The 26051-nt window shown below is 33.9% G+C and overlaps 1 protein-coding gene across 1 annotated transcript; it reads right to left on the reverse strand.

The window, feature by feature from the left end:
• Positions 1 to 292: 292 nt before the first annotated feature.
• On the reverse strand, positions 293 to 12894 carry ALX1 (ALX homeobox 1). Its single transcript, XM_075600488.1, has 4 exons — positions 12485 to 12894; positions 9011 to 9315; positions 2911 to 3039; positions 293 to 815 (listed from the first exon to the last, which is right to left on the reverse strand). The coding sequence occupies exons 1-4, from the start codon at positions 12717 to 12719 to the stop codon at positions 495 to 497; spliced, it is 990 nt and encodes a 329-aa protein (XP_075456603.1). The 5' UTR covers positions 12720 to 12894; the 3' UTR covers positions 293 to 494.
• Positions 12895 to 26051: the final 13157 nt, after the last annotated feature.

Genomic DNA, 26051 nt, shown 5'->3' on the forward strand with positions numbered 1-26051 from the left:
TTCTAGTGCAGACTTTAACTGGTTAGGTATTGTTGAAATACCGTACGTACATGGATATTAAATCATTTTTTAAATGAAATACTAGATACTAAAAAAACGGGATGCTTATGAATAATTTTCTTTTGCTAAAATAAAATACCAGCATTGACCATTTAAACTTTGCATTGGATGTCCACATGCTGTTATCTGAACACCCTGAAGGAAGTACAGACTTCCTGGGTGTAAGGACACCCATACAGTTTACTATAGTAGTGGGATGATTTAAAATGATGGATCAAACATATATGTGATATTTCTTAGTTTAAGACTTAATACATTTATTTCATATACAGGAATTATTTTACAAGGTTTTATAGGTACAACAATTGGGAGTTTTACATCCTGAGCATAATCTGAACACTGGTTTTATACATTGTTTTAAATATTCAAACACAGATTGTACTGTATTAGTAGTTTTACTGATAAAAAAAAAGTTAAAATAAACATAGCTTAATTTACATAGCCCATGAAATGTTGGCAGCATGCTCTTTGGCCTTCATTCGAAGCACTGCAATGCTGGAGGACCTCCTTTCAAACTCTGGCTTAGTTTCAAATGAATGTCCATTTGTAGATCCTGATAGTAAAGATTCAGTGAAGAAATTGTTAAGAGGCATGTGGCTAAACTGATTCTGATGATTGGTAAAGCCTGTGTATGTAGAGTCGGTCCGAGATGAATGGGAATAAGGTGTCATACAAGATGAAGTTTCTCGTGGCAGCATACAAGATGTAACCACAGATCCTCCAGTCGGATTCCCTGCCCACAAGTTGTTCTGGATCTGGAACAGATACATAAGAATAAATGATGTTAAAATATAAGCTTCAAATTTGGACATTATAACTTACAATACTAAGAAAATATTTGTAAGTAACCAATAATACTTCCAATATTAAAAGATGAAAAATAAAATATGCATTAATATATGTGGTACTAGTAATCACTTTGTTATTATGTTATAATTCAACCATAATCACTTTAACGTTGGTATTACTGTAGCCTTCTCTTTTCCTGTAAGTATCATTAGTACTTAACTATCCCTTATAAAAATACAATATATTTTGTACATATTTCTGTAATTGTGACTGCCTTGTTCAGTGTTAGGCTTTCAGGCCTAAATTAGAAGAACTATTAAATATACACTACATTTTAAAATAAATATTTGACATGCTGTAATTCATCGAACTTCAATTCCAACATATGTTACTTAGTGGGACTGCACTAGAATATTATTGTAAAATCTCGAAATAAAAGGAAAATGTTTTATACATAATTTAGATGGTAACTAAAAGTGATTTTTCATGACAATGACAGGAAAACATGCAATGCTTTTAACGCGAGCTCTTTGAAGCATGAGAACGTGTGTCCTGCATGAGAAAGAAAAATGATAGAGAGTAGGGGGAGAGGAAGCAAAGACATTGAAAGAGTCAAAGAAATGAAAACAGATGTATTGGCTGGAAAAGGTTATTTCAAGCAATCCTTTTCCACTGTGGGCCAAGGTTCACCAAAAAAAGTCTGCAGAGGTATTATCCTATCTTATATCAAATTGTTTATTTATTCAACAGTCAACAACGCCAACAAATCTAGAGTGAAAAGCTTCAGAGCTCAGAGTATTTAGAACTATTCATTCCGTTTGGCCAGTACCTTGTTTTGTTCTAATGATAGTAATACATGTAACCCTTTCTCATCGAAGAAAATGGAAAAGAGAAAATAGACATACATAAGTACAGGCCAAACCCCACAAATGTCATATCCTGCACATGAACATTATGCACGAAATTCAAAGAATTAGGTATTGGGAGGCAATAATTGGACACACTTAACCGGTGTGCAAGTGTGCATTAATGCTATTGTTTCTTCATATCTAACTATCCTTTGGAATTCATTGACATATCATTTAATGAACCACATTCTGCTATGGGTAGATAATGCATTTCTAACTTGATGCCTGTGTGGTACATGGCATATTTCTAATGAATGTCGCTGTATATTTTGTTTAGAAGTATCAGTTTACTGAATTGGAAATGCCTTTATTTTTGCACATGCTTTTATATATATATATATATATATATATATATATATATATTTATTATTATTTATTTAATGGCAGAATGCAACATGGTGTAAGTATTTGAATGCAAAGGAAACGTGCATAACGCATCACTGCAGAATTGGGTACATAACCTCAAACACATCTCTGATTTTAGAAATACTAGAGTTTTATTTCTCAAAACTGAAGCTAGTAGCAAAGTAGGAAAACTATTTAAAATGCTGATTGCATTTGTCATACTGAAATTATTAATGATATAGCCATTATTTTTCCACATGCAGCTTCTTGCACTGGGTCCTGCTTTTCTATTAATACTGAAATGAGACGGGGAGAGAGATAGAAAATCCATGTTTCTTCTTGAACACAAGGTTTGTTTTTATTGAAGTGTCTCAACTCCAGAGCAACGCCAGGCGTATCAAAGAAAAAAATAGCTCTAGAAACCATGTTATTTTTTAACCACTGTTTGTACACGTTTTACAGCTGTGAGACTTTGATAGATAGCCTCCAGTTCCAGAGGCCTCCTCTTCTCTTACCTTCATACTTAAATTAAGCAGGGAAATGTGCACCCTGACAAAACGATTCCTTTATAGAATGCAGATGTTACTGTTGCCCAATAATTCAAATTTCTCCACTTTTACAGCTGTGAAAATGGTTAATACTGTAAATTTGACCAAATGTTTTCATGGTTGAGTAGTTCCTCTTACCCAAAAGTAATTGCATACAATGTACTCATTAAGTTTGTGCATTTATATTAATTATTCGTAAAATATTTTAGGAAAGTCAATATTAACATTTCAGTCAAATATTCAGTTATTGAGATCTTTACCTGTGGGTAAGTGTCAGTCCGTGGTAAAACAGATATATCATAAGTGGCAGCAAAATGGCTTTTAGCTTGTTGTATCTGTCCATACCGTTCTCTCTTTCTCCACTTAGCTCTGCGGTTTTGGAACCAGACCTAACAAATAAAAATAAGAGTAACTCATCAAGTTGAAGCCTGATAAATACAGCAGATTAACCACTAATGTCTAATTAGATCCTACAGTATGTTTGACATTCCCAGTTCTATATAAAACCAGAATATAAATAAGAAGAGATTCTAAAAACAGAACTGGTTCATCACATTTTCAAAAGTCTATAAGGTAGATTTGGCGCCCAGAGCAAACACTTTGCATGTACAATACAAAACAGAGTTCACTTGAATGGTCCTTTGCACAAGTACAGTAACTGAACTGGTTAGTCAACCTATAGCCACAGATATGATATTTATCACGTTCCATTGAACTTCACCTAGATATACTGTACATCAAGTTACTTCATCATTTTAAACACGCTTCTTACATGTGTCACAGATCTCTTAGCCAGAGAATTTAACACTAGAGATGTCATTTTTTTCAAAGAAGTTTGCAAACCAGGCGATATTTCGCAAACATGGCAAACTTTGAAAAACATGTGACCCACATTAAAGTCATTGTATATTGCAAATTCCAACACAGAAGCACTTGCCTGCCATTTCAGCTGCATTCTGGTGAAAGACACAATATTTTGCCGTAAGTGCATTTTAGTCTATTTTTCGTGCATTCCCGAGCAATAGAAACTTCTGCGAAAAATCTAAATGTAAGGGTGAAGGAGCGGTTCAGTGAGTGAAGACACTGACTGTAAACAGTGACACTGAGTTTGAATCTGGGGAACCTAGTTCAATTCCCGGTGTCAGCGCCTTGTGACTTTGGGCAAGTCACTTTATCTCCCTGTGCCTCAGGCATCAAAAACATAGATTATAAACTCATCTGTAAAGGGGCTGTGCGTATAAATTTCCTATGTCCTGTGTACCGTGCACTATATCGTAATTGGGAAGCGCTTTGAGTCACATTGGGAGAAAAGCACTATATGAAATAAAGTTATTATTATTAAAATTAAGGAGAAAATCATGTAAACATTTAGACCAGATCAAAAACATTCTAGTTCTTTATTTATTTTAGGCCACAGCAAAAGAGAGACAAATGACAGTCATGAAAGCAGAATTTGTTACATCATGTTATCCTATTATGTGCAACCTGTAACTCCTCATTCACTCTTTATATTGCACTAGAGGACCACTAGGTAAATCACACGTTTTCAAGTGCAGATAAAACTGTACATTTTACTACAAAATCATATCTGCATTATTTGTTTAAAAATGTATAGATTGTCTGACCAGCACAAAACTGATGCAACCAAGTGTTACCCGCTTTTTCTTTGATATTGTAAATCTGGTACTATTTATTTGCACCATTTTAGCAGCTGAGAAAGTTTAATAAATAAATAACCCTCTTCATGTTACAGTAATCCTGTGTGTCAACTTGAAATTGTTCAGCCGTTACTAATCTGTTTTGGTTGACTGTCTCATGAAAATGTTTTACTATTAAAATTTCTTCAAAACTAGTATGCCTAGGTTAATACTTTTGGGGTATTCTCTAACAATTTGTCCCTGGTGCAATAGTAGTCCATACACAGTACCAAACTTATTAAAGAAAAAATGCTTTCAAAATAATTGGGATGTCTATTAATAAAATGTGACAGAATTTTGCATGTGAGAAAACTTGATAAATCGGAGAGATTCACTGAGCACCTATACGGATATCGCACCCTGATCTGGCGTTAACTACATGCACATTAATGCCAATTAACTCTGGCTTGGGGTGCGATACCTAATATCAGCGCTTACTGAATCTCAGGCATAGTTCAAAAAAAAATTCCCCAAATAGAAATCTCCTGGCTGCAAATCTGGGATGAAACATCTAGAGGGATTTCTCCCAAAAGAAGGAGAGTCTAATATATGGAATCTGGATTTGTTTTCACCTTATGTACTCAGTACAGAGAGTAAAATAATGCACCAACTAAGATCTTCATATATAAAATAAAAATGTCTTTTGCAATATTAAAACCATCCATAGTGGTTGCTTGACTGGTTAGAACAGGGGTCTCCAAACTACGGCCTGGGGACCACATCAAGCCCTCCCACAAGATTTTATCCAGCCCAAAGCAACTTGAAATATATATATATATATATATTTTGCTCATTATATATCATTTCCCAGTGTAAACATGGCATCCTTTCTTTGTAATTGTCACATTTCATTTGTTCTGAATCATATCATGCTGATTACCCCAAAAAGATCCAAATAAAACTTATTCATTCATTTATAAAATATAAAAAAATTATAAAAAGATTTTCTTTCTTCGGCCTGCGAAAATGTGTAGAATATACCATGTATCCCTCGTACTGAAAAGTTTGGAGACCACCGAGTTAGAGCATCACCGACATCATTTTCAAAAGACAATTGTTTTAGATGCTACATGTTCTTATAGTATGTGCTGAGCACCTTAGGCCTCGGCCGGGCGATTCGTGGCCGGCTAGGTGCGTGGCCATAACATCACGGAGCTGGTTCGCCCTCATCTGGCGCACTTGCGAGCAGCAAATTCAAATTTGCTTGCTCGGCAAGCAGCTAAGCGCCGAGCAGGCACGACCGCCCGCTCACACTGGCCACACACATTGTTGCAATGTGTCTCATCGTGGCGAGCATGAGCGCACCCGCCTGCTCAGCGCCACCCTGGACAAGGCCTTAGGTGAAAACAAATTTGGATTCTGGATATTACAGCATACTCTGAGACTCTACTTCCTTTAGGAGAGATCAATAAAAAAAACTTCTAGACGATTTCCAGCTGACAAAGAGAGCACCACTGAACTGGATGAGCTCCACTACTACAATATTTCTTGTATGCTATAGAAATAAATTGGCATCAGTTCTATCAATAAAATAGGCCCATTGGTATCAAGTACCTTTTTATTTTATTTTTTAGAAACCTGGTGTTATTTTTGCACTAAAGAGATTTTGATTAATGGTTCTGCTATCCAGATAAGAATGGAAAGTAAGCATTGAATCGTATTATATTGTACTTTTTTTTATTTATGTTGCACCAACTAATGTATTAGCAGCTTACAGAGATTTCTTCAAGACAAGAAAGGAACATGATGCAAAGTACATAAAATACAAGAGTAAACATGTTCAGAAAGGATCCCTGTCCCAAAGATTTTCTCAAGTCATGTGACATTTCCACGAGTCTGGTGAATGTGAATAATGAATGTACTAAGTGCACTGACAAAGAAACTACCCTGTATTTTCCCTAGATAATGTTCTGCTTTTCTTTTTCAACATCGGTTTAAAGTATATCGCCATAATCAATATACTGAGAAGCGGTCATCCCTTTGTTATGGAGTATTTCAGCTCCTCCAGAGCAAGGGGAAGGCAGCTTTACAGCATATTGAATTTGGACCAAGGCACCTTCATTTTTTTTATACTCAGTTTTTTATCAGTATCATGTTTTTGCATACCAGAAATATTTCTCTGAAGCACTGCTGTTTTAAGAGTTTATAGAAAATGGAACAATTAAGTTCAAAGCCAAGTACTGCTAACTATAATAAAAAAAATCTCCCCTTAAGGTATAAATATATCTTAGTAATTCGAAAATATAATTTAATTAGGGACCTTTTCAGCATCAGTTCCTCCTTATTTCTCCGACACACAATAAATCCTAGTGGATAGCAAGCAGGTTCGTAAACAGATTTACTTCTACCTTCAAACAGGTTAGCAAGCAGATTTACAACTACCAAGAGACAATAAATATGACATTAGTGAAATATAGGTCTAGAAATAAAAGAAAGGAAAATACTAGCTGGTAAATGTATTCATCATGTCTGTGGGTGGATAAAAAAATATTTCCTGCAGTCTCCCCAGGGAGCACCAAGAACATGTTAGGAGAATTTAGTAATGAGACTCTTTCATTGGGAAAAAAGACCTTGACAATCTCCTTTAAATGGGTGCCAATTACCACACTGATGTGAAGCAGGAAAGAGAACTACTGAGATAAATTAGGTTCAGGTTTGCTTTCTCTGCATGCATGAGAGGGTGCTATTAAACCTAATGATATGTTGCAAAAGAAAAGGGTAGTTATGCAAGTTATCCTACATAGTCATTTTTATTTCTATTGTCACAGAATATACTATTTCTACTTTTGATCTATTACATTTTCATTATTTTCCACTAGTTTTACACAAAGGCATTCCTTTTAGATGACTGAAAAATGCCAGAATCTACTGTATAATATGAAAACACATGACATCATCAATCTATTATAAATATAAATAATTTCCACATGTAGTATGCCCTGCTGTTGTTAATGCTGAAAAGACATGTATTGTATTTTTTTTTATCATAATTGCTTAGTTCTTACTATTTAATTTTTTTTTTTTTTTCGTTTAATATACTTGCACCAACAATATGAAACTGCTTCTGGCAACTTTGATGAGACTTTCCGCATGTTCAGAATCTAACCTATATTTTATTGAAATGGTCATCCCACTGTCAGCAAATGACTTAAGATTTCTTGCATTTTCTACAGATGTTAGGAACGTTTGGTGTTGTTTGTTAAGCAAAGATAAAATGAAGAAAATTACTATTTTCAAAGACCCAGAATATGGTACACCCAACCATATATTTGTGCCGAAATCCGCCCCATCTCATGTTCCCAAATCCCTCATGAATGCCAGTGGGACTAGAAGATGCAGTGATGTTACAAGATACTGTATGTGCCAAATGCTTCTTTGTTTCTAGCAATGTAAAGACTTGAAATATACCAATCAATGATTTTGTTGTAAGTATGTTTTTTTAAAACTTACATTTTTATTTGAAAAGGAATCTGCAAGCAAAACTAGCAGGGTGATTTCAGTGTCCATATAGATTTTGAGTCCGTTTTTAAAATCATTGGTTAGGAAGCTAATTTAATTCTGCATTAGATTGCGTATTAAATACATAGCGTCTAAAGCAAATATGTGCCAGGATGTAAAGATTTCATTTAAAAAAATGTCTCATAAAGATTAAAAGTGAAACAGAAAAATAATGAATGTCTCCTTAGTAATGACTACCAATTGAAAAATCATCACAACATGGGAAATCCTATAAGCATAAGATGCTGCCTGTTTTTAACAATTATCACTGCTTTCTTTTTGTATCTTTTATGACCATTAATTTCATGGGAAATGACCTCTGGCCACGTGTTCCACCTTGTGAACCTTCAGAATATAAAATGTTAAACAGGAAAACACAAACTGTGTTCTAGCCTCTTTGTTGCATCCAGTCCTAGAGCAATGGTTAAAATGTGTTACTGTTAAAGCAATGTACATGTTGTCCGTGATTAATCTGGTAATAGGGGATTTTTATACCCGTTCACGATTTATGCTTCACGTTTATCTAAAATTATTTGCGTTTATTAGAATATATCAACGTCTGGATGAAGTAAAACTGTAACACAACTGTGATAGAGAGAATATGTGTAGCACAACTTGGAAATTGTGTGTATATAAGATTAGCTGTTGAGTTTAAATGTTTTTTCATAAAGTTCGCATTGCTTTAGTTATTATAGAGATAAAACAGCTGGTCAACAAGACTATCATGTGTTCCATATAGGTGTCCAAACAGATTTAAAGAAAAGCAATTTAAAGATATAATTGCTGTTTTCCCTGATACAAGCTGTTATGTAACATAAGGTCTTTTTTTCTTCTTTCTTTTTTTTTAAACTTTGAAATCTATTTTAAATGATTTGCTTATTTACTTAATCAGATCTGTAATAAATGTGCATTTTAATCTATTTTTAAGATGCATATCTTGGGGGGGGGGTTGAGATTGGAGGGTTGGGGGGTTACATCGGGTGCTATTTGCAGACTGTAAAACACACTCTTGGACCAAACATATTTTGGCATCATTTTGTGGCACAAATATTTGTCATTGTTATGCTACCATTAAACGTAGCACAGACTGCAAATTGGCTAACAAATAGTATTCTTAAAGCTTCGTCTGTCTGATAAAACAGATAATACTGTCACTTCTTCCCACCTGTACTCTGGCCTCAGTGAGCTCTGTTCTCAGGGCAAGTTGTTCTCTGACATATACATCAGGATAATGGGTCTTCTGGAAAACTTTTTCCAGTTCTTCAAGCTGCAAACTTGTGAAGGTTGTTCGGTGCCTTCTCTTTTTACTGCTGGACACGTTGCTGTCACATTTATCTCCAAGTTCATCCAGTTCTCCTTTGTCCTGGATCCCTTTCACTGGAGACACTCTCAGACTGCAGCAGGTTTCCATGGGTCTGCTAAGCTCTGTGTGAAGAGGCTGGCCTTCCACTTTAGTAATGCCATAGTTCACTTTAAAAAAGAGAGATCATTTAGCATTAGAAAATGTATAGAAGCAAACATCATGCAGCTGGTTCTAATTCCCTTCTAAAGAACTCAACTATTACACATTACATTTTCAATGGAAAAAAAATGACATATTAAAAAAAAAAATATATATATATATATACACACATATATATATATATATATATATATATATATATATATATATATATATATATATATATATATATATATATATATATATATATATATATATATATATATATATATATATATGCAAATATAACTGTATGCTCATCTGCATGTCTTAGGCAGGTCCTAAGACATGCAGATGAGCATACAGTTATATTTGCATATTTGCTTTCCTGTGGAGGGTTTTTGTCACTTTTTTTACTCACCATAACTTAACTCAGTATTATATATATATATATATATATATATATATATATATATATATATATATATATATATATATATATATATATATATATATATATATATATATATATATATATTGCATTACATACAGTGTGCTATTGGCCTGAGTTTAACCTTCATAAACACATGTATTTAATATTAAAAGGCTTGTTCTTTTTATATTAAAAATCGATTGGAAAGAAACCGATAACTAAAGCAATTAGTAAAATCCTTTTATCTATTCTATTAATGTTGGAAAATCTTATTTAGTTGTATACATTTCCAATATCTTCACATGAAATGTTTAAAAATAGCATGTGAGATGCACTAACTGTACAGCATGTATGCATAATGAAAACAACTAGAAACACTGCATGTCTATTAAACCTTTGTTGAATTATAACAAGACTATTTATACTATAACAAAGATAATAAAGAACGGTTCTTCCTTCATGAAGAGCAGATTGCGTGTGTATCTTACTAAAATTGCATGTTGATATGTATTCAATGTTTTAAATGAATGGAAGAATAACAAGTCGTTCACTGTTTCTTTCTTTTCTTTCGGCCACGGGTTAACCAATACAATGTGTTAAAAGGCTTGAACGATCTCTTCTAACCTAAGAGAAAAGAATCTGTTGAACATCTAATGGAACCTTACACTGTATGGCATTCCATTTCAACCTTATTCCAAGCTCTTCTGGCACTATTATTAATGTCACATTGAGCTATTAATAAATTATGCTCTTAAAAACACAATTTGAATAATAAAGTACTTGATTACACAATTACAAATATATTATAATTATTACTTTTTTTGCCATGTAAATCCTCCCAGTAAAATAATGTGCATACAATCCAGTATGCTTTGTTCAACGTTTGTTTCACATTGAACTACTTACTGAATACTCGTATGTACATGGCAAGTGACAGACCATTCAACACCTGCAATATTACACATAATACTATTACAGAATAGTTATGAAGAGATAGAAAGTAAAATGAAAGTGCAAGTAAAGCTTGTGACTATGTGAACAATGTTGTAAAAATGTGATTAGATTATTTGAAGATTGTTCGTCTATTGAACGGAATGATTTAGAAAATATGAAAACTTAAAATAAACATTGAAATAAAAATCCAGATGTTAGGTGATTTTTTTTTAAAATCTCCCCCAGGTCCCTTCTTTGAGTTCCGTTGTATGATATGAAATGTAAGTTGGAACCGTGTAGTCTGCAAAACTCGTGGATATCAACATATGTGTACAATTTTACGTTAGCCCAATAAAAGTAGCACAACAGGGAAATACACTAGTTGTCTCCAGTACCGCTGGGATTCCTAGAATCAACACTATTTAGTAGAAAATGAATGTAAGAGTGCAAAGTTGACATACTGTAAAAGCAATGGTGTTTATAGCAGGGCACCTTGTCTGAATTTATAACATCTACCACATAATAAATATGTTGATCATTCTGTATACTGCACTCGCGTGTGCCTTTTTCATTGTATAGCAAATACATCATTCTCTTATTGACAGCAGTTTGGTCGAGCAATTGAATATTGTTTCATGAACAGTACAATATACAATATTTCTACAAAGTTTATAAATATAGAAATGTGTCATATTTGTTCTCATTTTAGACCATGCATTTAACGCATGTCAATCGCAATCTTGTTTTGTTATATTGTACGATAGGAAGGTAACAAATACTGTGCAAATCCGATACGTTAATTTTTTTTGTATTTTACTACATGGTCTAGACTTGGCAAATCTTATTAGTTTAATGTTATCAAGAATTATGCAACGCAAAGGTTAAGTGTAAAGTATACTGCACTGTGACAAGGACAAAGAAATATAAATTGACTGTCAAGAATTGCAAGGGTTATTGCTTTCTACTACAAGGTAAATGTAGGAGCGCATGTGTTTTGCTAGCATTTTGACTTGGCAGCTTTCCTGTTTCAGCGCACATATGTTATACAGAAATATACAGTACATTAGCTACTTAGTTGAGTCTGGTTGCAAACCTTCAATAATAAAGTATTATTTGGAGAGCACAGGAGAATATTGTGTTTTAGCAAATATCAATAGCCACTGTTTACTATCAAATGCGGCTAGTGCTTCATGTAAGCAGAATGCGACAATATTATATTGTATTGATAATATATCATATGACATTGTAACACTCTATATGATGCCCAATACTCTTTGTATGTGCACTGACGATTTGTGTAATTTGTAATCCAAACATAAGGTAGACAATCTTCTCTACAAAGATGGGCATATGTAAACCTGGGCGCAAGCTATTCTATAATGTAATGTGCTTTTATGATATACTTAACTGTGCAGTCCACGTACTGCATCGACATATTGTTTTCCCGACAGTAATTTCCAGAGTTTGAACTTTACTGCCACATGTAAAAACTACTTCTAAATACAGTGCAAACACATGGACACCAATGACCTCAGCTCTTCATTGTAGTGTTGTGTAACTTAATTACAGATGCACATTCCGCAATAAGTAATACCTAATGTGTGAATTATTGTATCTGAGCGTTTTCATGTAATATTACAATTATGGCCATTCAAATCAAATATAATCTAAAATGAATTTTACATCCCAGACTGTGGAAATAGGCATGGGGTTTAATTGCATTATATAATATGCAATTAGCATATACTATTTCAACAGCTGTGCATCTGACATTTCTTTATGATTTGAATTATATTTGTAATTAGAGTGATCCAATTGAATGTAAATCTTACCATTATTGTCCTGACAAGGAGATGTTCTCCCCATTCTCACATGATGTTGTTCAGTCCTTTGGATGGCATTGAAGGCCTGCACACATTTACTTGCTGGGTTCTTGTTGTAAAAGGAATCATTGTCCAACGTTTCCATAACATGCTCCAATGTGCCCCCTGCCCCCATGTAGAAGTCACTGTTTTTGCTGGACTGACTCTTCAGGGCAAACTTTTCACTCAGAAAATCCATAATCATCTAAGCCTGTTTAAAAGCCTCCTCTTAAAACAGAGGCGATACTGTGAACTGTGGGAGGGAGAGATCCGAAGAGCTGTTTGAGCTGCTGAGCCTATTAATTTGTTCTTGTCTTGAAGGGGACCAGAGGGTGCTTTTATATCATGAAACACAGCAGGACCCCTTAAGCAGCCTCCCATTACTAATGAATATGGAAACAGACAGCCAACGTAACTCCACCCAATATACCCCTAACTCTTAATCCAAACAAGGGGGTGATTCAGGTCTGCTTTCCTTAGGCAGGCAGATCTCCTTTCAAACAAAAAACATTCAGTAAAAGGGAAATCTACTACATTCCCAAAGTCAGTCCTACAGTATATTCCAGTCTGTCACTAAAGTAAAAGCAGCGCATTGTTGGTGCTGAAATAGTATAAACGATCTGATATTATTGTCAGGTCAAGGTCAGCTGGGCAGTAACGTACCTGTAATTATTTCCCCTAAATGTTTCTATTCTTTTATCTCTGATTTTTACTGGGATAAGGAACCATGAGTTGTTGTATTTTATAAATGCGTGTATTAAATATGAAACGATATAACCACTGATAATACGCTAGTTCTAAATGTAAATGTTTAATACACTATTGATGCGATTAGGTACTTAACACCATACATTTGAATTTCCAACATTCAAGTGTAAAACGTTCTCATATAACTGACCCAATTAATTCGTAATGTGAATTTAACTCAAACAAGCATTGAAGACTGGAGTCTTTATAACGGATTACAAGGGAGTTGGGAGCTCACACAATAAGATGCTTTTGTGTTCTGGTAGCATTTTACTGCACATTGGGAGGAATGTTCTAAATAACCATCGTTTCTCTCCTGTATTTGACACTAGCTGGTGGTATACATCTTACTGCAGCATCTCCTCTGCGTTTCTTGGGGAGTTTCTACACTGGACTTTTATGGTAAGCTATATTTATTTCCAATAGGCAAATTAATTGATCTAGGTTTTAGGATTTTAATGCAACTGTGGGATGGTGCTATTTCTCGCCCACAACCTGTAATTCCAAATCGAAGTTTCAATTTCACATAACGTGCAGTTGCTTTGTTGATCTTGTTTTGAACAATATTATTGAAATTGTCGTCGATTTAGTCTTAACTTCGCATTTTAGTTTTTGAGATTTAAAGGCATTAGTTGAAACATTGAAACTCCACAAACTCACGTTGAGAGTACATGATTTGCTAAAGGTATATTTGTTAATACTATAATCTCTCAGAAAGATTTAAGATGAAGTTTCACTTTAAAAGAAACTCCCAATGTGAAATGTATATTAAGTTCAGTCATTTTGTAAACGATGGTCATTTGCAGGTTGAGTCTGAACCTCTGCATTGGCACAATATACCTACATGCACAGGGAGTTTAATGAGAAATAATCTATTGAAAACTACACAGTACAATGGCATTCTTTAACACATTTCACTGCACAGTAATTGCATTTTACATGTTTCAATGAAGTGTTGTAATTAGGGATTAGTTTTTCTGGAAGTGTAGGTTTTGCTTACTTGATCCCTCAATTGTCAGCCTTAAATCTTATTACGTAGCTCTGAGATCCGTAAACTTAATGTAGGTCAAGTGCATGCAATATTACTAGGCGAATGACTCGGTGACTTCTGTTAGTATGCATTCTATCTTCTATGTTACAATTGGATTAAATCAATATGGATTTCCAGTTTGCTTAAACTTCTAACTACAGTACACGCATCTTGTCCTGTATATACAGTCTCTCTCAGTATTTTGTTGTTTTCTAAAGACACTTGGTAAAATTCAGATCAATCGCACTAATGGATAAGCAAGTTCATATTCTTTGGTTAACATGATTAATTAGAAGGATGAGCTAACATTGTCTGCTAAATATAAGTATTCATACAGTTCAAGAGGAAGAGAACAAGACTAAACAAAAAACACAGCAAGCAAAATAAGGAAGATGTTAATTGAAATAGTGATTATATATATATATATATATATATATATATATATATATATATATATATATATATATATATATATATATATATATATATATATATTCCTATTTAGGCGAAACGTGTGTATATATATGTTTCGCCTAAATAGGAGTATATATGATCACTATTAAGGCAAGATCATCCTTATTTTTCCTTGCTGTCTTGTGTATGTATATATATATATATATATATATATATATATATATATATATATATATATATATATATATATAATTAAAAAATGAATAGACGATATGTGTACTCACAAAGAATTGTTTTTTTTTTTTTCACAGATGGGGGATGTTTGACGTTCTGGACCTAAAACTGCCCAAGCCCCGGAGACACAGTCCAAGCCACTGAACTCTGCCTTCAGCTTCAGGGAAGAGTTCTGTCCATCTATAAACTGCTCATCTCTACTCGCTCTGCTTTGATTTTACTTATTTATCTATTTGTGAAAGTATTTGTTTTTTTTTTTGTTCATAGAAAGAAACGTCAAGCCCATATTGCCTTTCGGGCTCTTTTTCTTGCACAAAACACCAGGGACCTTTTAGCAGTTACACAAATAATTAATTGCCCTATAGTCATATTTGTGCCAAATGCTTCCTCGGCTTGTTTATAAATAGCTGTGTGAAAAACACTAAATTCCTTTTAAAAGGCAGAGTGTCTTTTTAAACGAGAGCCACATGCAAACCTTGTGAAATCCAACAGTGCCCTTTTTATCGTAATAAAATTTCAGCTTTAACAGGGAGCTAGTAAACTACAGGAGAGCTGCGAGGACGTGGATAGACGTGGAGACACCTACTATAACTTTGATAATGATGTCTTATTTGACCGTGGGGAATATTCTCTTGAAAGCTTAAACGTCTAATAATGCAAAAGTACCAAAAAAATGAACTTCATTAAAAACACAATCTGCATTATAGTGATTATTAGTTTTGATTCTGTACTAATAATTGTAAAAGTAACAGCTCAAAATATGGGAACCATGTTCTTTATTATTATAAATTGAATTTATTGCATTCAAACGGCTATTCTTACTGTTTAACATAATTCTAAAATCGAACATTGATTGATAATGTTGGTATGAATCCATTCAAGTCTAAATTGATGGTCTTCTACTTACTTAGATTGTAAGCTCACTGGGGCAGGAATTCCTGTTCTTACACTGGGCTTCCGTGTTGATGCGCTTATTGTATTATATTTCCTTGTATTGTGATATATATTCTGTAAAGTGCTGGGTCACTTTTGTTAAACACAAAAATATATATACATAAGTCAAAGGGAACGCCACTACCTTACCTTCCTTTATAACTCACCCTGATCAACTTTTGTTCATGTAATGATTTGGTATTTTTTATTAGTTACCCTGTTGGTATTTTTAGTGCGTTTCGTACTTGTCTCTTAATTCTATAACAGTCACTAATCTCCCAGCTCTACTTAATTATCATGAGATGTGTGGCCGAAATATGTCAATGCCCTTGATAGAACACCATTTATTTTACATTCACGTTTTGTATTTAAATATCCAACCTCTTGCATCAGTCGATAACACAACAATACTCACTTTGTTCGGTCCTCTTTGGCTAAAGTTTGTAACAAATTTGCCATAGAGCTTAACATATCGTTAAGGAACTTTGTATAGGGTATTTTTATGTCTCACGATATCTATTTCTAAACGTTCACTTTGTGTTTCTATGTGGGGAAAAAAAAAAATAAATCCAGAACTGTCTAATTTGAGACGATGTAAATAGCACATCACAATTTTCTTATACACCGGGTCCCTCACTTGGCTAACTCCAAGGTCCAGCGTTATCATATAGACACATCGGTCTCGATAGGTACAGTTTAGACAACACCCCAGGAAGAACTGGGTTAGGATTTCCAAACTCTGAAAATATCATTGTCACCTCCCCTTGGCACCGTCTGGCTATACATTTTGTAATACAGCATAATGACAAGGAGAATAATTACTAATATTTCCATTTGTATTATATGTTATATAATAAAGCAAATAGAAATACAGGGCACTCGCCGAGAGCAGGAGATCCGAATTGATGGATGGGTGCAACAGTCGAAATACTATGTTGTATTGTATATAAAGCTTTAAAAAAGGCCAGCAATTCCATAATCCATAAGTGAATCTGTATCTCTCGACGTTTCGGCTCCCAGCTCTTGGAAACAGCTCCTCTGGGAGCCGGACCTTCCAGGAATACAAATTCACTTATGAATTATGGAGTGCTGGCCTCTTTAGTATAAATAATATGGGGCAGTAGAAGTAACTTAAGTATGTCCCTTCGTTTTCAACACGATTTATATTATTTGATTTTACTCCGTTTCATTGATAGTTTTATTGACAGTATCCTCTCTGTGTGTATTTAAATTTTAAGTCTGTGAAGATAAAACTGCGCCTGTCAAGACCGAGCTCCTTGATTAACACACGGAATGGCAATACAGTTGTTGAAGTTGTCTTGTAAATGCAAATTTATTGCGACCTTTTACTTTTTATGGTGTAAGTGTTCCTCTCTAAAACGGCAAAGTAATTGCATAACTACTCCGTCTAAGTACCATGTTGCAAAAGAATCAGTTTGATCTCGTTTGTTGGGTAAAGTAATATTTATTGCCAATCCAAAAGCTACAGGCGTGGGCTGCTTTACTTATTTATTTTTTCCAGGTAAAACAATTATAAATAAAAATACTTTTGAATGTAGTCTTGATATTTATTATAACACAGCATTTACTTCTACGACCTTGAACCGTAAGTTCACACATACATACATACATACATACATGCTTGTGAGCACATTCACAATGTGATAGATATATATACCACATTTGTGTGCGTGTGTGTGCGTATGTATCACATGTGTGTGTGTGTATATATATATATATATATATATATATATATATATATAATCTCACACATTTTGCATACATAATACAATATTTTATTGCTTTGTGGCAACAATTATTCTAAGTACAGATGTGATGTAGAAATAAAAATGGCAGCTACATTAGTAAGGAATTAAAGAAGCATAAATGAAATTGAGATCTTCAGCAAGTAATTGAGCTTCATAATGCAATGGGTAAAGGGAAAATAGATAAGTGTAATATTTTTTCCCATTATAACATCTGTCATATAATGAACTCTATCACTCCTAAGTTTACATTAATTGCGTGATACGAGTTATATTGAATAAACTGTATCACTCAATGTTTTGTGTTGATTTCTGTATATACATTTAGCAACTTTTTTCAGATGGACTGTTACTAGATATTATTATTGAGATATTCCTACTGCAGATAGTAATAATAGGTAATAATGTGTGACACCAGATTACTAACAAACCAATTCTTCCATACCAACCCGACCTAACTTGATGATACTTTTTATATTAATGCGGAACCTTAAATTACTTCCAATATGTATTCAAACTGGCGTTATGATATATATAAATATATATATATATATATATATATATATATATATATATATATATATATATATATATATATATATATATATATATATATATATATACACATATACATACACATTCAGAAAATTATATATATATTACATTAATATAATATATTAATATATATTGTTATATATATTCATTCAGAAAAGTCAGACCGTTTATTGCACTTATTGCACAAGAATAATACATTGGTTTACATTTTAACGAAATACTTGGTGTCCTGCTATATTTTACTGAGCGGAAATTTGTGCTTTCCAATTGCACAAAACAAACAGAAATAAGAGGCTGTTCTAATAATTTAATGAGATTTTGAATAATCTGTAAAATGCCCAAACAATACAAATTTTGACAAAACGTGTTCAGAAGAAATCGTAAAAATAGTGAAATGTAAAAAATGCACACTACACAATTACCTTATAAAATATTACGACCCAATTTTTCCCTAGCAAGATTTATTAAAAGGGTAATTTGTTCGGTAAATAGGAAACAGGTAAACTTCACTGCAGTAGTTTTCTGTAATGCTAACCACACAGTGCGCATTTACAGAGACCATATATTTGTGGGGTAATTGCTCATGTTTAGAAGATTTGTAACCTTTCACATTTTCTGTTCTGTTTTTGTGCCCTGGGCTTTTTAATCTATCTATTTCAATAAACTCTAACACATCCCTTAACCCCCTCAATGAAAAGTCTTTCAAATAGATGTTACTATGAACTCACACTGGATTCATTCCTTCAGCTTTGTATTGGATTGTCTCTGCTGCAGTCATTTCCAGCGGAAAGAGGATGAAGACAAGGCAATCTAACCACGAAATGGTTAAATCCTGTATACCATTTTAAATTGTCCTGCATTAACCAAACGTCAATTTATTCAGATTTCAGCTCTAAATAATCCATTTAAAGTAATTTAAAGTACACAAATACGAGATCATTCGGTATGAATCGAGTTCTACTGTATGTCGTGGGGTGTTCCTATTCTTGCAATTCATCACATTTCAAAAGGAAGCAATTCTCGATGTATCCATTTATTTCTATGATGGTGTCTTCTAGCGGGGGGGAAAAGATCTCTAAACAGAATTAGACATTATTGATTCAAAATAATAAATGTTAGAACGATATATGGGAATGTCGAAAGTCTTTGAGCTCATCTCCCATTCCCCAAGACTATCAGTCAGGACAGCACTAGGTGAATACAGAGATTTAGCGGTTAACCAGTATCCATCTATAGTTTCACCCACAGTGCTTATTTTTGCAGTAAAGTCTAACTCTTGGAAAAGCAACACATTTTAAGCTTTCCACGCAAATATTGATATTGGCAAATACAGAGATCTCTAAAATCCATGGTTCAAGACAGTGTTCTTTTTATGTATCAATCTGGCACCTCTAGATGATATATATCCTTTCCTATGTACTTTATGGTCGCTTAATGTGTAGTACTGCAGGATATCCATAACAATACATTATTTTTTATTAGCATGATACCTATGGTACTTACATCTCTACAAACCATAGCACACTTCTGGAAAGAGTCTCTCAGTGTCTCTAGGCATTTGCAATAAAAAGTCTATCTAAGCAAACACAGCAGTCATTATATGCCTAGTTAAAATACCAGATGTGTTCATTAATATCTGAACTGCAATGTTGAAGGGGAAACATGAAATATGTACAATTTAAAGGACAAGTGCATCTCCTTAATTTCAGGGTTACCCTTCTCCTTGGGTTTCTGATCAGGCATAATTCTTATTAGATTGTAAATTCTTATCAATTACATACATGTGTGAAAATATTCAGGTTTAATCGTGTACTTGCGCATATTATGTATCTGATATATACTGCACTATACAATATGTTAGCACCATAAATAAGCAACATCAATCCAAACAACATTAGCAATAATATAAGCATCACCATGAATGATTATAGAACTCCATGGGTCATTGCATTATAGAGTTCAGCTATTGATAACCTTTTAGAAAGTTTCCTGTAGGGTATATACTAGCTAAGGTCATTTGTTTTTACAAGTGAGACCACCAGAAATGTATGACTATCTTTTTGTTGTGCTCCTATTACATCAACCGGTTCCTAAATTAAGAATTCTGATGCAATTAGCGCCAACTAGAACAATTCGGGTTGACTGCGAATGAAAGAAGCGAATGAGAAAATTGGAAGCAGCCACAATCTGAACGCTGAATACAGATCTTTAAAAACTCTTAAAGGTAATTAAATCGTGCATTGACTTAACATAACAATATTGTAAATGTGTATATTGTAATTATCCATTCAAAATAAACCAGTTGCATTACATACAGTACTTTTTGGGGAGAATGATGTCACATGCTTTGTATACGTCACAATACATCTTTCCTTGTTATCTCCACTTACATTTTAAAAAAAACATTACTTTCAAAGTACACTAAAAAACAAATTACACGTTTGTGATATGTTTTTTTCCAGATCGCACATAAATATTAAAATTGCTCCTATTATGTCCCATTAATTTTGATATAATGGTCTTCCATACAGTATGTTGTTTTTTTCTTAAAGCATTGTTAGCTCTTGATTGTGTGTGTGTGTGTGTGTGTGTGTGTGTGTGTGTGTGTGTGTGTGTGTGTGTGTGTGTGTATGTATATATATATATATATATATATATATATATATATATATATAACATTTCAAGTATATTAATGTGAATTATTTACGATTTTAGAATCATCACAGATCTGATATGAAAATCATCACTTGCAATTGTTACATACGCCTATAACATTTATTATCTTTTACTGTGGATGCAATGTCTTGTACATAATGTATAACCTTCTCACTTAATGTAACTAGGTATTTGTAACCATGAATTTTTCATCATAACTCTGTGCCCACAACATACTTGAAAACGAGAGGCAACTCTCAATGTATTACTTCCTGGTAAAATTTTATAAATGAATAATAAATAAATAAAATTCCTATTTTATTGTATTACTACTATTCTTTCTGTCTTGTAAAAAGGGTAATTGTATTTTCAGCAACTATTCTATTTATTATTCTATTCTCTTAGCACAAGGGTTACATCAAACATATTTTAGCAGTGAAAAATGCAAAGATAAGTATTTTTCTTTTGACACATTTCGTCTCAATTTCTACAAATGGATTTTGTGCTGACTGTTTGATTGATGTAATTCAATCTATACCTTTTCTTTTGTTTATATGTCTTCAAAAGTGTGCTCTTTGTGTTTAATAAGCCAGGAACCCCATGAGCAGGAGCAGATTTACACACAAGTCTTGTACAAATATATATATATATATATTTCATTCCTTTGAATTGATTATGGCAAAGTAAGAATTATAAGAATAAACTTTGGAAGAGTAAACTTTACCATCAAAACAGCAACATGTTTTCACCATAAAAATTGTACAAAAATCAAAGCTGCAGAACAAAAATGATATTTGTAAATTTAGAATGACAACATACAGTTAATGTATAAATTACTTTCCATAGTTTAATGAGTAACAAAAGTAAACTCAGCAATTCAGATAAAGGTAATTTAAATATGTACAATATTTATTTGGAATATTTTTGTGAATTATTTGTTTACTAATTGTTGCTTTCTTGGTTAATATTATATGAGAAACGTTCCATATACTCACACAATATGTTTGACATGAGGTTTTATGAATTATTTTTTTCCCATAGTTTTCAGGATTGAAATCTTAATATTCCAATATTTTATAAGCTTTACATTTTTTTCCCACAGAAGACAGATGTCTGTAAGATGTTTATGTCAATAAATACTTGTGGGTTGAAACTAATATGAAACTATTTTTTTTTTTTTTACATCAGCACAGGCCAAATTATTAATTGTCAGATCAGTTGCAACATCATCTTTCAAATGTGTACAGAGATACATGATTTTACTATAACAAGTATTTTCCATGGTACCCTTTAAAATTGATACTGTAGTATGAGACTTTCCACATCACTGGTTTAAGTATCAAAACCATAACAAATCATTCAATATCTGTATTTATATGTCTCTTGTCCGAATTATTCACAATACATTGGTAAAGAGAAGCAATAGTTTCAAATCTCTCCCTTAATTGTGTTTACAGTTAACAGAAAAACTATATTACAGAACTCTTTTTTTTGCAAAACCCTGCCATGCATGTTGCGGAAATAAAGAACAAATATAAAAAACAATATTATTTTGTTTCTAATGCAAAAGGACTGCTGGCATAGCATTAATGCAATTTGGGAGTTTATTCACTAAACTGTGATAGTGGCGATAATGGCACTATCACAGGGAAACTCCCATTTATTTAATTGAGATAGTGCCCAATATGCACAATTGCAGCTTAATGAATAACTACATTCGTTTATTTTCCCTAGTGTAAAACACATGTAACGTTCTGAATAATTCCCCTATTCCATCCTTAATATGGAACTCTGCACAAAGTAAAATAATACCAAAGCCTGTAAAAATTGACAACTAAAAAAAATCTACCTTCAAAACCCAGATGTTTACTTTGCTATCCTAAGAAACATGTTTCATTATGATGTCCAGTCTATATTTTCTGTTTCAGAGAATTTAATATTTCAGGATGAATTAAAAATGTTCCCCATCGTAAACTTTATAAGCACTGCTTTATAACTCGGCCTTTATCAATAAAGGTGTGAACACATGAAAAAACTCAAGCGCAAATCACACTTGAAGTGCAAAATAAGCCGTACACAAACAAGGTTGATTAAACATAAAAATTACAACCATTGGGGATAGTGCAGCTCCGAAAGAAACAACTTTCGAAATGTCTCGAACATAGGCAGGAACAAGTAACGGAGTGCAAATACCCTCAGATAAAAACGTATAAACAGTGAAAGGGAAATATAGTGCAATATTGTATGAAACCAAGGTTGAATATAAATAGGGTTTAGGATTATCCCACTCAGATGGTATCCAAATCAATTAGGCAATTTAGAGGATAAAACCCCCTCCAACCAAACAGCAACATATCCTCCAACAATCTGATAGGTACACCAGGTCTTCCCTCATATGGAATGAAGAAAAAGAGCATGTAATGCAATATGCATTTACTAAAACATGAAGGAAATGGAGATGCACTATCAAACAGATAATAAAGGCGACTAGGGTTTAAAAAAAGCATAGGAGCCGTCCTGAGGTTCACACAGTCCGCTCCTCATCCTCCCGAGTGTCAGTTCGTGATGTCACTGCCAGAAATGGCCACCACAGACGTGGTACGCGGTGAAGCGGAGCTGCAAGAGATCGATATTCTTCGGTCGTTGGCGAATTCCTCGGTCTTTGAACGCAGAAGATGCCCTGCGCGTTTCGTTCTGGCAAACTTCCTCAGGGGCTATTGATAATTAAAGTGTCTCTGTCCTTTCTATAGTCCAACATAGTGACATCATGACGCAAACAAAAACTTTATTTGCAATGTACAAACTACTAGCTACGGATGTCAATATTATAATTAAAGAGAAAGGGATTAGTATCATATCAATATGACAATTCCTTAGTCTTAATATCAGAGACTAAGATCTTAAGATTATAAACATTGTGACTTTTCATGAACAGGGAAAGTCCATAATTCATTAAGTTATCAACATTAAAATTTTGCACTGTGCATTCTGTTGAGAAAAGTGCCCTCTTCAGCAAACTTGTTTGAAATTCTCTACTGCAAATAAAATAAGCACGGCACAAAAAAAACAGACATCCCATTAAACTACTGGAGTTTTTGTTGGTAGATACTAGTAGTGAGTAGTGTGGAGTGTCTATGGATATGAATTAGAGTCTCCAGTGCTTCTTAGGGCAAAGTGTATAAAGACAGCTAGTGCTTGTTTAAACAGTCACGCTGAGCAGAGCATTCATTATCCCTAGTGTGACTATGTCTATATGAATTATTACAGTATATAAATAATTTAAAATAATAATTAATATAAAAGGTGATGAATGTCACTGTATGAAGCAGGATAGGACACAGGAGCACAACCGATGCTCACTCTTTGATTAAATGTCATTCCCGCTTCAGTAATCAGCATGTGGCAGATGAGGATTCATTATATCATTAAAATGCCAGAGTAATCCCAATCTTCAAAAGTGGGAACAAAAACATTGTCTTAAACTACAGGCCAATATCTCTTCTCCCAATACTATCCAAAGTCATGGAAAAATGTGTTCACTCCCAATTAAGTGATTACTATACCAAGACAAATTTCCCTAGCCAATTTCAATCTAGCTTTCGCCCCAAACACTCCACAATAACAACCCTGGTAAAAGTTTGCAGTGAGATCCAGTGTGGAATGGAACTGGGACAACTCACTGGTGCAATATTCCCAGATTTTGCAAAGGCTTTTGACACTGTTGATCAAGTTATCTTGCTTAACAAACTCCAGTGCTCTGGAATAGGGAAGCATGCTTTAAACTGGTTTCATTCCTACCTATCAGGTAGATCCCAACATGTGTCTACCTCGGGCTCTAACTCCAACTCCTTGGATATCACCTGTGGTGTCCCACAAGGCTCTGTTCTGGAGCCCCTACTCTACTCAGTGTTCATCAATGATCTTCCTACAGCTTGTAAGGGAGCTTCAATACACATGTATGCAGATGACACAATCTTATATGCACATAGCTCTAGCCTCTCCGACCTTGAACAATTACTTAAATCTGACTTTTAGAGACTTGAAAATTGGATTTCCCAAAACAAACTGTTTATAAACACTGACAAGACTGTAACAATGATATTTGGGAACAAGGCTACATTTTTAAAGCTTCCAATAACTGAGTTCCAGATCAGAACCAGCGCCAGTACCACCCTAACTCCTGTTACTAGGTTTAAATACTTGGGAATATGGTTTGACTCCCATTTAACATTCTGGATGAACATTGATACCCTGACATCCAAAACCTATGCCAAACTAGGTGTACTTTACAGGAACAAATCCTCCCCAAGTCTGCTGGTCAGAAACGTATTGCACAGCAGATGCTAATGCCAATTATCGACTATGGGGACATAGTAAACAGCTCGGCACCCCAAACCCACCTAAGCAAACTGGATACCCTCTACAATTTAATATGCCATATTGTTCTCCAATGCAACTACAACACACATCACTGCGAAATGCTCAAAGAACTAGATTGGTCATCACTTGAGTCTAGGTGCAAAATTCATCTTTCCTTTCTTGCCTTCAAATACTTTCTGGGCAAGATACCTGTATTCCTGAACAAGGTCCTCAACCCTACCACATGCAGCACTTATCATCTGAGATCAGACTCCAAAAGACTGTTAATAGTCCCAAGGTTCAGCAAAGTATCCGCCTGCTCCTCCTCTAACTGTGCACCCCAAAACTGAAACAATCTACCAGAGACTCTCACAGCCACCACCAGTCTAAGTTATTTCAAAACTTAAGATGTCTCACATTTTTTCCTGGTCTGTAAATATTACATATGCCTATAATATATATTATCTCTAACTGTGCATGCAATGTCTTGTATATAATGTATACCCTGTTCACTTATGTAACCATGTATTTGTAACCATGTATTATTTATTTGTCATCTTAACTCTATGCCCAGGACATATTTGAAAATGAGAGGTAACTCTCAATGTATTACTTACTGGTAAAATATTTTATAAATAAATAAATATGTACTGACTGATTGATTGGCTGACCTTACACATTAACATTGAGGAGGATCCTGATCTCTGAACAAGCATTAATTTGAGTGTGCAAATATAGCTTCTTCCATTGACTACTTTTACCCAGTCCCCAATTCTACCCACTTCACTATACATTGTAAGGAGGATGCTGAACAACATGCCCTCAAAATCTCTGAATGTGTAAG

This window comes from Ascaphus truei, chromosome 5, assembly GCF_040206685.1.
Source record: "Ascaphus truei isolate aAscTru1 chromosome 5, aAscTru1.hap1, whole genome shotgun sequence".
Lineage (NCBI taxonomy): Eukaryota > Metazoa > Chordata > Amphibia > Anura > Ascaphidae > Ascaphus > Ascaphus truei.

Excerpts from the sequence above, each read along its gene's own strand:
- ALX1 (XM_075600488.1), bottom strand. The coding sequence starts at position 12,719 with ATGATTATGGATTTTCTGAGTGAAAAGTTTGCCCTGAAGAGTCAGTCC. Across the intron at positions 3,040-9,010 it reads TCACTGAGGCCAGAGTACAG|GTCTGGTTCCAAAACCGCAG; the intron begins GTGGGAAGAAGT and ends TTTATTTGTTAG. Across the intron at positions 816-2,910 it reads GGACTGACACTTACCCACAG|ATCCAGAACAACTTGTGGGC; the intron begins GTAAAGATCTCA and ends TATCTGTTCCAG.